Source organism: Achroia grisella, unplaced genomic scaffold, assembly GCF_030625045.1.
Source record: "Achroia grisella isolate CSIRO2021 unplaced genomic scaffold, CSIRO_AGI_Agris_v1 utg2172, whole genome shotgun sequence".
NCBI classification, from domain to species: Eukaryota; Metazoa; Arthropoda; class Insecta; order Lepidoptera; family Pyralidae; genus Achroia; species Achroia grisella.
The window spans coordinates 303,974-319,480 of record NW_026712718.1 but is presented as its reverse complement, the minus strand read 5'-3'; the positions used below and the strand labels follow the sequence as shown (position 1 = coordinate 319,480).

At 36.3% G+C, this 15,507-nt stretch overlaps 2 protein-coding genes and 1 pseudogene across 2 annotated transcripts; all 3 read right to left on the bottom strand.

The window, feature by feature from the left end:
- Window positions 1–3,250: 3,250 nt before the first annotated feature.
- On the bottom strand, window positions 3,251–4,015 carry LOC131842400 (uncharacterized oxidoreductase TM_0325-like). The gene has a single exon (XM_059190935.1). It carries the CDS (start codon window positions 4,013–4,015, stop codon window positions 3,251–3,253), a length of 765 nt encoding a protein of 254 aa, XP_059046918.1.
- A 4,351-nt stretch (window positions 4,016–8,366) lies between these two features.
- On the bottom strand, window positions 8,367–9,116 carry LOC131842398 (uncharacterized oxidoreductase TM_0325-like). Its single transcript, XM_059190934.1, has one exon. It carries the CDS (start codon window positions 9,114–9,116, stop codon window positions 8,367–8,369), a length of 750 nt encoding a protein of 249 aa, XP_059046917.1.
- A 1,788-nt stretch (window positions 9,117–10,904) lies between these two features.
- On the bottom strand, window positions 10,905–11,672 carry LOC131842412 (3-oxoacyl-[acyl-carrier-protein] reductase FabG-like; annotated as a pseudogene).
- Window positions 11,673–15,507: the final 3,835 nt, after the last annotated feature.

Sequence of the window (15,507 nt, the reverse complement as noted above, 5' to 3'; positions counted from 1 at the left end):
GTGTATATATATTTATTATTCATACATTATCTAATTCTATTTTTATAGTGCGCCATCTACCTTTCCATTACCCAAAACTTCTATCTCCAAGGTTGTCCATAAGAGATTGAGTTGAACGATAAGGACACCTTTTTTAGCATATCTATACTAAGATCTTTTTTTGTGAATATTTGTTTTGTTATGCACAATCCCACAACTTCTGTTGGTTATTTTATTATTATTTTTCCACTCTATGTATTCATTTATTCACTCCCAACTTGCTATAGCTTATGTACTTTTATCATTACAATTACCAGCGTGTGGTGACAGTATGAATATGAACAATTTTAAATGACGATTATGAATTACTTGTATGACGAGCGTGCATGGCAATGGTTGTTCATGCACGGGATTTTCATTTAATGTTAGACATAGACACCTATATAAATATACATTGTAAATAAAGTGGCCTTTAAAAAAAAGTAATTCAATTGAGTTTCTTGCCAGTTCTTCTCAATTGGATCTATATACCAAACTGGACGGTAGGGAACAAAATTAAAATTTAATATAAAAAACTTGACGTTTATAAGCGGCTAAAATGTTCTACATGAATAAATGATTTCTGAATTTAAATTTGAATTTGAATATATTTAAGCAGAATTCTTCAGTAATATGGAAGAAATATTTGCCGATAATATATTTATCCTTATGCAAAATTGTCATTAGTTATATATATTTTTTCCCCATTCCTAGAAGATTGCGTATGCAAAATAGACCGTATTAGTTTTAATCCCATCAAAAAACCCCCGATCGATCTTTCGATTCCAAAAACCTTTATGTTCTTGAAAAACCCTATATTGTATTCACGGAGGGAGATCATTCCACGATTTAAATAAGCTAGCGGAAGTTCCTCTGAAACCGCACTGTCAGGGACTTAAATTCCAGTGTGTGGGGATGAATTCCCTGTCGATGTCGAGCGGTACGATGATAAAAGATAGCCTTATGGACTATATCGAACAGTTCTTCAGAACAGAGTCCATGGTATGTAGAACAAACAAGCGATACGAAGTCTTACCTCAAGACTAGTAGTTCGATACCACCCGAGAGATCGGAATCATCGACAATTCTCATAGCACATCTCTGAAACGAGTTCTTGAGTGCAGTTATAGAATCTCATATCTTTGTAAAAACGCTAATTATAAAAATGAAGAATTTATAAATGATAAAAATGTTTTTGTAGATAATAACTAACTTAAAATTCGTAGCGTTAACAATGTTATCTGATCGAACAGAAATTAAGTGTGTAGCGGTTACTATATTGATTGTCGCATGCCTAATCCTTGTTAATGTAAATCTACTTAAAACGACATTTATTTAAAAGATAAACACACACAGTCACTTGATATTCTTAAAATAATAAATGCATTTAATAATGTCTAGTAAGACAAATTCAATATATTCAAATAGGCACTGTATGTATCTAAACTGTGTCAAAAATTTTCCTACTTTTTTTATATATAAGATCATTATTTCTATGTACACATTGTCAGTTTATCATCATCATTAATTATATATAATAATACCAGCAACATCTTATTATTCATCGATACAAGAAACACACAAGTTATTGCTCATTCTTCTTGCGATAAGTCTGCATTCCGAATTACACAGCACCATATAATTCAAATAATTGGTGACTATTCAAATGCTTGTATTAAGTTTTTTAAAAAATAATAATTTATTTTATAATAATAATTATTTATAATTCTATAGAAGACAATTGATTTAATTATATATAATAATACCTATAAACATTTATAATATCGATATTAGACATCATTATTTCTATTATAATTGCGATGACTTGGCAATTACACAGCACCATATAATTCAAGTTAAAACATTTTATTACCAAGTCTACTGAGAGAGACGAATTTTTTAACATCCCGTGGATTCACCGTGCGTAAACCGGATCCATCATGTGGCAGAAAGGGACCTCCAATCAGGTTCCGGGTGTGTACATACACCAAAATAAATCTTTTTACCATTTTTGTCTGTCTGTCGGTCGGTTTGTTTGTTCAGGCTAATCTCTGAAATGGCTGGACCGATTTTGACGGGACTTTTTTTGCCAGATAGCTGATGTAATAAGCAGTAACTTAGGCTACTTTTATTTATGTATAGATGATGATAGCATAATGTTTCCTCCTATTTGTCTAGTCTGTCTGTGTATGTAACACTATAATGGCAACTACCCGATTCGCGACTGTATTAAAACTCTTTTGTACTATGTTGCTTTGTCCACCCCTAACATTTTATGTTTATATGTACCGTCCCAATCATAAATTGTGGATTTTTGATTCGCTTACCGCGCGTAATGTTTGGAGCGGATGCAATCGTAAGTGTTGAAAATATAATGCTGGCCATCGTAGAATTAGGTGTTTGTACATTTTTATAGAATATGTCACTTTAAAATATCTCTGTAATGTTTGTAATGTCAACATATAAATTTTACCATTTATATATATATTAATATTTAATCTGCTGCTGCTTTCTCTTATTTTCAAAAGTAAGTTGGTTTGCGCGATGAACGCATGCACTTGACGTACGCGCAGTCTATCGTCTCGCAAGTCGTGAAATTACCGAATTACCAAGATAAATCCAGGAGAATACTCTTCGAAGCATCTCATTGGAATTAAGGGGGAACCAGAACATCGCACAAGACTCTATCCAGCTTGTATCCTTCTTATTTGTTGTAATCGCTCCTGCAGATACCAAAGTGTGGCAGACGATCGAATTCCACCGCTTCACGGTGTCTACTACAAACTGTCTGTTTAAACCATTTATTATATATTTTATTTTTTTATAATGTGGCACATAGCTCGTAGGACAGATGGCCGTTGGGGCAGTAAAGTCCTCGAGTGGCGACCACGGACCGGAAGACGCAGCGTGGGAAGGCCTCCAGCAAGGTGGACCGACGATCTGGTCAAGATCGCTGGAAGGCATTGGATGCGAGCAGCGCAGGACCGATCGTCGTGGAGATCTTTGGGGAGGCCTATGTCCAGCAGTGGACGTCTTCCGGGCTGCGATGATGATGATGATGATAATGTGGCATTAAAAATACATAGTACCCTAAATTATTAAATACATACTACCCTTCTATCAGCAACCCTTATTTTTTAATAGCGATATTAATTGATACGGTAAAACAGTAGTCAGTATTATATAAATATTGTGTGAATGAAACAATACTGTAGTTGAAATTAATTTATTATTACACAGTAAATCGTAATAGACCTCCGTTATCAGAAATGAAATCTGACCCTGTGACGCCTTTTGCCTTCTCACTTGCTAAATATAGAATAATTTCAGCGATTTCTTCTGACTCAGATACCCTTTTTAGGGGAAGACTGGCACCCATAATATCCCAGGATATATCTGCTTTACCTGGGTTATTGGCCATAAAATCTGTTCTCACCGGTCCAGGACTCATTGTATTCACTCTCACTCCTAAAGGAGCTAACTCAAGAGCAGCACCACGAGTGAAATGGTCTAATGCAGCTTTAGAAACTGCATATGGTATGAATCCAGGCATTATTGTTTTTTTCCCTGCAATACTGGATATATTCACAATATTTCCCTTAGTTTTCACAAGATGCGGTACAACTAAGCTAGTAAGAAGAACAATAGCTCGCGTATTCACAGCCAATGTTTTGTCATACGCTTCAAGTATATTACCGCTTAGAATGTTACCATAGACTGCCATGCCAGCATTGTTAATCAAAACGTCTATTTGTCCAAACTCGTTGATGGTTTCAGTGACGATTCTTTTAACTTCGTCATCGTTACTTACGTCAGCTTTCACAACAAGCGGCTTGTTACCACTGCGGGCGCATTGCTCTGCCACGTTCTTCAACTTACTCTCTTTCCTGCCGACTATCACCACCTTAGCACCTTCTTTAGCGAACTGCACCGCTGTAACGGCGCCGATACCCGAACTAGCGCCGGTCACTATAACCACTTTATTAGAGAAACTCATGGTTGAAATGATTCTAATAAACAAATAACAAGAAATTGATAACACACCTCTATATATAGCAATCGTGATAAGTAATGCGGCGTTGAGTGTAGCCGAGTACAAAAGTTTTAGGAACTGATGTTATAAATTGAAATGACTTGAGGCTTTCATTATAATAACAAAAGTCAATCTAGTCTGATTTCCACAAATATGGCAATATTTCAGTTGTAATTGAAATTTTATAAAGTGTAATAATAATAACCGTAAAACCTACGCCATCAGTTACTTGTATTATTTCATCATTGCCTTGCCTTTATCCCATTATTTGGGGTCGGCGGAGTATGTCATTCTCTTCCACTGCTCTCTATCGGTCGTCATATCTAAACACTCTTCTTTTATTCATATCATCTTTCACACAATCCATCCATCTTTTCTTAGGGCGTCCCCTCCCTTTATATCCATCCACATTCATACTCAGTTACTTGTACTATTTGTTATGTTTAAATATTTGCTCGTATTCATTTGGGCCCTAGAGTAAAGCCATAGACGGGTGCCACTTCAGCCTACCAAGTTTCTATTGGATCTGATATCCTCTCTATAGCACCAATGTAGGTACCTACTTTTCTACTCAATGTATTCATTTATTCACTCCCAACTTCCTATAAACTGTGTCCTCTTATTCTTACCATTACCTGCATGCCGTAGGTGATGGTAAAGTTATTAGAAAAAATCAATGCATCCTTAAAGAAGAGAACGTTACTCAAGCGCATTTTTGTTCACTTAAATAACGTAATACTTTTATATATGCCCTGGATGGACCCGCCACCGTGTGGATACCGGGTTCATTGTGGTAGAGAGTGAAACTCCGAGCAGTTCCGAACCTTGTGACCAGGGTGTAGGTTTAAGAATTAAGCAAGAATGTATATTTTTTGTGAATTGCTGCTATTTGGTAGTCTGTATTAATTGGATATAATCCACGTTTCTATTGAAATGGTTCAATCGAATTAAATCGATTGAAATAAACACTTTTTTACGCTTTATGAACAGCATCGAAATATCGGTAGCTCACAATAATATTATTATGGTAAATATCTTATTTGTATAATTGGTAATGTAGTTTGTCTTTGTGTTAGTCTTGTAGATTATGTAAAACTTTATGACACCGCATTTAGCAATCTACAAGATTAGGTCACTCAGAATTAATATTGGTTTTAAGTTTCCTCATTTATTAATAACATTGCCACAATTATTTTGTTCCATGAGTGCTGAGGAAGCAAATAAATAATTTACCCAATCTATTTTATTTCAATTTTGACTAAAATTGATAGAAAAGTTATAGACAGAGTGGTAATTTCAAACGAAGATGAAAATTTTACTATTTTTTTACTAGCCGTGGTCACGAGTTGACTGCTAGTGCAACCTACGAGTACTGTACTATAAAATTTTAACATCAAAATGATTCGTGTTAAGACCCAGTTAACAATGTAATCACGTTTAAAACACGTTTAAAAGTAACATGTTCAAATAGAAGAAAAAACATCTTTCAGGGCTTTTAAACAGTGTGACAATATAAACAAAATTTGGTTTTGTTATAATATGTCCTATAATAAAATCAGTCAGGCGCGAGTCTTTTTTAAATAATTGATGATGGCATAATGTTTAGTCTGTCTGTGTGTATAGCTGTGTGCTTAACGACTTAACGGGTGCTGCTCTTAGCACTACGACTGATTTAATCTTATTGTGTTTTTATATTTGAGCCTAAAGAAATTAGTGCTGGTTGGTAGTTTGTATTCACACGTTTCGACTTGTAAAATGTGAAGGATTGTTTAAAAGAGCAACACACAAGTTTTTTGCTTATTCTTCTTGTGATGCCGCAGCTTTCCGAATAAGCGGTAGATTTAAAAAAAATTGTTGACTATTAGAAAGTGCTTAAATTAAGTTTATTTGAATAAATGATTTTCTATTCTATTCTATAATGAGAACTAGCCGACTCGCAATTGTATTTAAAACACTTTTGTACTTGTAATGTTGCTAGCGTTTGTATCACGATGTTTTGACAAAATTTTACACAATCACGTGTGTTGTGAATATTGCCTGAATGTTTGTTATCCTAAAAATAAATGTATGTTATCACCAGATTGTTGTCCATATCTATCAGTAAATTTACCTTAGGGATTGTGAGATCTGTTTATTTACATTTTTGGTATCAGGCCTATCATATGACGACGTGATGTTGTTCACTGTTGCTAGCGGTTGATTGTAGTCTTAGGAGTCATTAAAATTGGCCGCCGGGTATGGGCCTCGAGCATTTGCTGCTTACCCGGCCATTTTTTTAAATATATGATAATGGTATGTATGGGACACAGTCACCTAGATACATCAAAATAATAATTGCGTTTAATAATGTCTAGTAAGACAAATTCAATATTGTCTACTAAGCACTGCTGTGTCTAAACTGTGTCACCCTACCTTACATTTTTCTATTGTTATTTAGTGTATAAGATCATTATTTCTATGTACATATGGTCAGTTTATTATCATCTGTAATATACATCGTCTCGACCAACAACACAGAATTACTCACCCGCAACAGTATGGTTCACCCACCTGCGCTACCGATGTACACTGGCGGGGCACCAGTGGAGGATGATAGAGAATAAGGTCAGGTCAGTTAGCCCATCCTGATAAATTCACCACGAATTTATCACGATGGTTTCCAGGCGGGAGGTCAACCTGACATGGTATTTTGCTAGCTATTTGGTCATCAGTCCACATTACTACCAATTCTCTTCCCACCATATCCGGGCATGCTTTGTTGAACCACCCCAGCTTCCTTGATTTCACCATTTTAGTGGTGTTTCTTTTCAGACTACTCTAATGCTGTTCGTCGTAGCTGGCCTTAACTGCTTCACCGGAGGATAGAAGGCGCGTGCAGATGGTACTCCAAACCTTAGGAAGCGGCTGAAGGCCAACTCCGGTCGGTAACTTAATTATTTTCTCACTTGTAAGAATCTTTTAATAATAATTAAACTAATACTTTTGAAATGCGTAATATTTTGTATATTACGCATTTCAAAAGTATGAAAATAACCCTTATATAATAATCCGTAGCCTTATCGCTGAAATCAATCTCTCTCTACAGACAGCCGGAAAGATATATGAGCAGATAAAATATAGGTAATGTACAGTAGATATCAAATAAATATATTAATAGACAAACTTAAAAACATACTGAGTTTCTTGTCAGTTCTTCTCATCTCGATATCATTCCGAACTGACGGTAGATTTGACATATCATAACAGTCTGTAATAGACCTACATGAATAAAGATATTTTGAATTTTGAATTTTGAATACCTACCTGTTCCGTGTTCTGAACTTCCTTAGTCTAAGCAGTTTATATCACCGGCTTGCTTACTGGAGCAAAGGGCGCTTGGTAATACCACAGATAACATAATATTATATAGTAGTACTGGCCACAAATAAAAACAAGTGGCCACTTAAATTTCGAATTTAGAATAGAATAAAAAACATTTTAAAAATAAGAACTGTAATAAAAAGGACGCTCCGTATTTTTAACTATATAAAACAAGAAAATTATAGATTTCATGTTTTTATGAAAATATACACTGTAGAGTGCGTGGCCACTAAACAGTACTACACATCGGGACGTTCCTGAGCAAAGGTGAGTAAGTTTGGTGTTACATTGCCTACTTTGGGGAGTTTGGAGTGTGAAAGACGTTCTTCCAGGTCGAAATCGTATTTCTGCATCCTTTTCCATTAATTATTTTCTTTTTGTAATATACAGTCCACTCTCTATTTTATATAGTACTAGCTTTTCCCCGCGGCTTCGCTCGCGTTAATTTATCCCCTTGGGGTGGAATTTATCAAAATCCTTTCTTAGGGGATGCCTACGTTATAGTAGCTTTATGCATGCAAAGTCTCAGCCCGATCGATTTAAAATTGACAAAGTTTCATACAAACTTTCATCCTCTATTTTATCCCCTTGGGGTAGAATTAATCAAAATCCTTTCTTAGCGGATGCCTACGTCATAACATCTACCTGCATGGCAAATTTTATAGATGTTATGACGTAGGCATCCGCTGAGAAAGCATTTTGATTAATTCTACCCCCAAAGGGAAAAAATATAGGAAGAAAGTTTATATGAAACTTTGTCAATTTTAAACTGATCGGACTGAGACTGCATCGGTTCAGTAGTTTAGGCGTCACGGTGTAAACAGACATAGTTACTTTCCCATTTATAACATTAGTAAGGATTCACTTTACTATGTAGACACAGAAACACATTATGTTTATGTCTATGTATATAATTAAATAGCTTCATAACTTAAATCAGTTCCGTTGTTCAACACTATAAAAGTCCACCATTATCACAAATGAAATCTGATCCTGTAACACCTTTTGCTTTCTCACTCGCTAGATATAGAATAAGTTCAGCAATCTCTTCAGGTTCAGATACCCTTTTTAGAGGAACCAATGGCGCCATTTTATCCCAGGATACGTCTGCCATAGCATTATTTTCTATAAAATCTGTCTTCACTGGTCCTGGACTGACACCGTTTACTCTTACACCCGAAGAAGCTAATTCTAGAGCAGCACCGCGAGTGAAATGATCTAATGCAGCTTTTGAGACATTATATGCTATGAATTCTGGCAATGAATGGGTTTTTCCTGCATTACTGGACACATTCACAATATTGCCCTTAGTTTTGATAATATGAGGTGCAGCTACAGCTGTAAGATGTACTACTGCACGCAGATTCACAGCCATTACTTTATCGTATGCTTCCAATATATTATTTTCAATTATAGAACCAGCGTGAAATAATCCAGCGTTGTTAACTAAAACATCTATTTTACCAAATTTGTCGATGGTTTCATTGACTATTCTCTTTGCATCGTCATCATTACTTACATCTGCGTTGATGACAAATGGAGTGTTACCACTGAGTGCGCATTTATCTGCTACATTCTTCAGTTTGCTCTCATTCCTGCCAACTATTACTACGTCGGCGCTTTCTTTGGTGAATAACACTGCTGTAGCGGCTCCAATGCCGGAACTAGCGCCAGTTACTATGACCACTTTACTTGCAAAACTCATGACGGATTAATTATTCTAAACACAATAACAATGATCTGATAAGACACCTGTATTTATAACAAGCGTGATTAAGAATCATATTAAGGGTAATCGAAAACAAAAGTTTTGTTCTATTATTGATCTATTCTATTATTACGTGATCATCATTGATACTTGCTGGGTTCTATTTATTGTAATACTAACTATGCTCGCGACTTCGTCTGCGTGGAATATAGTCATGACTAAATAAAGAAATAATATTTAATAATGTAACCCAAAACCCAAAGAAGAAATTTCATTGTCCTGGCTTAGAAAATGATGAATTTCCATACAATCGTCATCATCATCATCCCGTTTTTTTTTATAACATAGGGGACAAACGAGCATGCAGCTCACCGGATGGTAAGTGATTACCGCCGCCCATGAGCACCCGCAACACCAGGGGAATTGCAAGTACGTTGTCGGCCTACTTCCTTTTTAAAAAGGAATAAGCTCTTTTCTTGAAGATTTCAATATCGTATCGGTTCGGAAATAATATTGCTGGAAGGTGATTCCACAATGTGGTTGTGCGAGGCAAAAAGTTTCTACAAAACCACACTGTGGAAGACCGCCATTCATCCAGATGATCTGGATGGTATTATTTTATATTTTATTTTACTTCTTCTTTAAGGGTAAAAGTTTTACAAACTTTGAATGTCATATTTCTTATAATTAATCAACATTATTAAATAATAATATATAGGACGAGATTTCTCTGAATTCACTCGCCCCATCCTGTGGCATCGGCTAATGCTGTCAGCTGTGAAATCAGCCATTTTCAGCTGGTCAATAACTACGTTTTTAACAACTGAGAATGTCTGTGTGCTGGAACTCCATGGATGAGCAGGATCCTCTTACGACTGCGCATTCCTGTCAAGGTAATGAGAAATTGCTATTCCAATACAAAAAAGAATATTCCACTAGGTGATAACGCGACTTTGTACCCATATAACTATTTTGTTTATAAAGCTAATTCTTCTTTCGTTTCAGTGGCAACTAAATGTATTTTCCTCAGAATGTTGCGACGACTTTTGCGCATTTCTTTTTAATTCTATCACATTTTTAGATCTTCCTTTGTGCAGGATGTTGGGCACTAAGGACTGGTCAATAGATGGGCCATAGTCTGGGATAGCGCTCCGCAGTCACAAGCCTTCCTTGATACTGACATAAGACAAACAAAATATTTTGTGTAACGTGTACCATAATACATTAGTGAAAATCGCAACCGTATCTGCTAAGCCGTTTATGAGATTTGTACGAATAAACAGACGGACCAATTTTTTTACAATGAAATTTTTTCTCGCATATATTACATGTATACAGACAACGACCAATTCAATTTCTATTATATGGAATATATAACACTTGTCGGTATTGTTGTATAAATGAAAATTATCATAATGATTAGACAAAATATTTTACAAACAAATTATGATAAAAAGTATATGATACCAATCAATTGAAGATGATTTTATTATAGAGACCATTTCCTGGCGATTAACAAATGATAAAAATAAATCAAATCAATACAGAAATCATTTATTCATATATGAGCTTTTAGCCGCTTATAAACGTCAAGTTTTTGTATAACATTTTTCTCTACCGTCCAGTTTAATTGAGAAGAACTGGTAATAAACTAAAGTAAATTTCTTTTTTTTTAAAGCCTATTTAATTACATTGTATAAGTATCTATACAGCGGAATTTATTATTGTATAATTGTATGATTGATTGATATGGGTGAATTAAAAAACATTATAACTTAAATTTATTTATTGTGTAAACTGTAAGAGTCCGCCATTGTCAGAAATGAAATCTGATCCTGTACCACTGTAAACTTTTGCCTTCTCACTTGCTAGATATAGAATAATTTCAGCAATCTCTTCCGGTTCAGAAACCCTTTTTAGAGGTACCTTTCGAGCTAATTCTTCCCATGTTATTTCTGACATTTCATTATTTTCTATAAAATCTGTTTTCACTGGTCCTGGGCTGACGCCGTTCACTCTTACGCCCGAAGAAGCCAATTCTAGAGCAGCACCGCGAGTGAAATGATCTAATGCAGCTTTGGAGACATTATACGGTGTGAATCCTGCTAATGTGTTAGTTTTTCCTGCCATACTAGAGACATTTACAATATTACCCTTAGTCTTGATAAGGTGTGGTGCAGCTATAGCTGTAAGATTAACTACTGCACGCAGATTCACAGCCATCACTTTATCGTGTGCTTCCAATATGGTATTTTCTATTATAGAACCAGCATGAAACAATCCAGCGTTGTTAACCAAAACGTCTATTTTACCAAATTTCTCGATGGTTTCATTGACTATTCTTTTAGCATCGTCATCATTACTTACATCGGCTTTGATGACAAATGGAGTGTTACCATTGCGACTGCATTGCTCTGCTACATTCTTCAGTTTTCTCTCATTTCAGCCAACTATTACTACATTAGCACCTTCTTTAGTAAAGAGCACCGCGGTGGATACCCCAATGCCGGCACTAGCACCAGTCACTATCACCACTTTACTTGAAAAACTCATGATGGATTAATTATATTGAATACAATAACAGTGATTTGTTAGCTCACCTATATTTATAGCAAGCACACAACCGATCTATTCTGTGATAGCAATAGTTATAGAGTCATGGCAACATAGCAAGTATAGTCGAATGCAAAAGTTTTGTTGTCTCATCAACTTTGTCTGTTTGATCGTTACTGATTGAAATAACAAATTTATTTGTTTCTCTACTATAGTCACCCGCAGCATCACCCACTTTAATGTTGATTTTGTTAACCAATTCGACGTATATTTTAATGTAATCAATGTTTTCCTCTGTCTAGCTATTTCAGCCACTAAACATCTTGCCTTTTAAACTGTGTTTTGTTTAAAGGCTGAAATTACCTGATTGATAGGTAATTACTGTATGAGACGCATGATATCTTAGTTCGCAGGAATGACAACGTTTGGATATCTCGGGCGCCAAATGATAACGTGATATACGTAGTACTGTTTAAGTATTTATGACTTCAATTACATAAAAGATTTGCAAATTTGGAAGCAAATTGGATGACCCTACCCTTTATATTATTTTGTAGGAAAAGTATCATTTTATATTTTTTTATTTATTATGATTTAGCATTAAAAATAGATGTAACTTCAAATTTACACCCTTCTACCATCAACCTCCATTTTGTATTAGAATTTTAATGGATATGGCAAAATAAAGTTCGCCGGAACAGCTAGAAGAAGAAGGTGAAAAATCATAATGGAAGTAATAACAAATACTACGCGGACAATGACGAGGGCTTCACCTAGTCGTATATATATAACACTTGTATGTGTGATTGTATGATCGACGAGTTTGTAGCATAGATTAGAAAAATTACATAATATTGCGCAACAAAGTTTTACATGGTAACTAAAACTACACTGATATTCGTCAATTGAAGATAAGTTTATGTCTAATACTCAATCATTTTGGTCACATCATTAATATAGTTAATCTCATTGAAGGACCATATCAAAATGTGGAAATATTTTTTGCAGAATGCAAAAAGGATTGAGAGACTGTACCATGGATTCTTTTCAATTTGACTGTACCATTGGAGTTCTAAAACAAAAACATAAAACGTAATCATTATGCGTGTGGACTATACACGCATAATATAATATAATACATAATTCGTATATCCGATCGATCCACCGTCAATTCAAACGTGAATCGAAATTGCGATGGGCAGAATCGAATTTGAACCCCTAGAGGTACCGTCAGACAGTATCCGTCAGGAAGGAAGGTCTTTAGCAGGCTCCATAAGTACTTGCTTTGGTTTGGAGTGCCATCTGCACTCGCCCCCTAACGTGACGCTGTAAAGGCCAACTGCGGCCAGCATTAAAATAGTTAAAAAATAATTGGATACTTTAAAATGCTTTAGATTGCCAATAACAGTATTTTTCACTTTTTATCAAATCAAGAAAATAGTTTTAAATAATGCACATAGTATTACGTGAGATATAAAGAGACAAACTGGAAGCCTTTGAAATGTGGTGTTGGAGAAGGATGGAAATAATTAGCTGGAAAGATAAAATAAGGAATGAAGAAGTGCTTGTGAGAATTAAAGACAAGAGACAGATCGTAGATATTATTGAGAATAGGCGGGGAAAAATGTTGGGGCATTTGATACGACACGACGAACTAATTAATAACATTATTGAAAGAAAAATAGATGGAAAAAGAGGAAGGGGAAGACCAAGACATAGCTATATCAAACAAGTTAAAGAAAAAGTTGGAGTCGTGTCAAGGATGTACGATGTGATAGCGTCGTAGTCTAGTCATATACGCAAGAGGTAGTTAGTTTAAATCCGGTCAACTACATAAAAATCTTACTACTTTGTCTATCAGTTTACAGTCAGAAGAAAGAAGAAAAATGCAGACAACAGAATATTGGAGACCTGTATAGAAGTTAAATATAACTTTTTTTTTGTAACACAGGGGACAAACGTGATGGTAAGTGATTACCGCCGCCTATGAGCACCCGCAACACAAGGATAATTGCAAGTTGTTGTCATTGCTGGAACGTGATTCCACAATGTAGTTGTGCGTGGCAAAAAATTTCTAGAAAACCGCACTGTGGAGGACCGCCATTCATCCAGATGATCAATAGTATATTAGCTTCTGGCGGGTGGTACGGTGGTAAAACTCAGCAGCTGGTATTAATCCGAACAATTCCTCAGAACACTCCCCTCCCTCCCCACTCCCTGATATATGCGGTAGAAATTGCACAGAGATGCAATATCTCGCCGCAAAGCCAATGGGTCGAGTCTGTCATATAGACGTTATGAACACTGTCAATATTTAACATTTCTAATAAAGCATTAGGAAAGCGCACAATATAAATGAATATATACCAAAGCTAAATTTCAACTGACTGATTTGCTCTACGTAAATTGGACTCCACTCTCTGTAATTAGCCTCTCATCCGGCCGTTGTGCGTGTAGAGCCGAGACTTCTAACGTAGCCAGAAAAGCTGCTCCCAGAAGCGCAGAAGTCTCCTAGTATCTTCACAGATTTCGCGAAGCGACCTCACCGTTCCGAGGATTTGTGTTTAATATGTGGCTACAGCAAGCACTCCAGGACTACGTGAGGGATCGTTTCTTAGCCTCCTAGTGTCTTCACATGCTTCACGGAGCGACCTCACCGTTCCGAGGATTTGTGTTTAATATGTGGCCACAGCAAGCACTCCAGGACTACGTGAGGGATCGTTTCTTAGCCTTCTAGTGTCTTCACATGATTCAAGGAGCGACCTCACCGTTCCGAGGATTTGTGTTTAATATGTAGCCACAGCAAGCACTCCAGGACTACGTGAGCGATCGTTTCTGAGCCTCCTAGTGTCTTCACATGCTTCACGGAGCGACCTCACCGTTCCGAGGATTTGTGTTTAATATGTGGCCACAGCAAGCACTCAAGGACTACGTGAGGGATCGTTTCTTATTCTATACATGCTTCATAGAGCGACCTCACCGTTCCGAGGATTTGTGTTTAATATGTGGCCACAGCAAGCACTCCAGAACTACGTGAGGGATCGTTTCTTAGCCTCCTAGTGTCTTCACATGCTTCACGGAGCGACCTCACCGTTCCGAGGATTTGTGTTTAATATGTGGCCACACCAAGCACTCAAGGACTACGTGAGGGATCGTTTCTTAGCCTTCTAGTGTCTTCACATGCTTCATAGAGCGACCTCACCGTTCCGAGGATTTGTGTTTAATATGTGGCCACAGCAAGCACTCCAGAACTACGTGAGGGATCGTTTCTTAGCCTCCTAGTGTCTTCACATGCTTCACGGAGCGACCTTTCCCAGGATTTGTGTTTAATATGTGGCCACACCAAGCACTCAAGGACTACGTGAGGGATCGTTTCTTAGCCTTCTAGTGTCTTCACATGCTTCATAGAGCGACCTCACCGTTCCGAGGATTTATATTTATTGTGTGGCCACTTCTAGCACTCTAGGACTACATGAGCGGCCGTTTCTACGGCTTCAAAACAGTCTCGACCAATAGAACTGTCTGTAGCACCTAGTGTGTACAAGTGTTTGTTTAAGAGAGAGTGTGGTCGCTATTGTCCTTATCATATTTAAAAAATATACATAATAGTGTAACATAATTTAAATAACGATGTCAAATCAAAAATTAATCCTAGAGAAACGAGTAGCATCCTGCCATATTGAACACAAATATACGAAGCAATATTTGAGCGTGTCCAGTGTTGCCATAACTTGTTTGTTTTAGTACCTAATTGAACTAGAGACTGTAAAAAAGTTTATGTAAAAGAAATCTAACTCCTGCAACAATAAAAATAAATATGAAAACAATCTGAAAT

Bases quoted from the DNA above. Each gene is read 5' to 3' on its own strand.
- LOC131842398 (XM_059190934.1), bottom strand. From the start codon at position 9,116: ATGAGTTTTGCAAGTAAAGTGGTCATAGTAACTGGCGCTAGTTCCGGC.
- LOC131842400 (XM_059190935.1), bottom strand. From the start codon at position 4,015: ATGAGTTTCTCTAATAAAGTGGTTATAGTGACCGGCGCTAGTTCGGGT.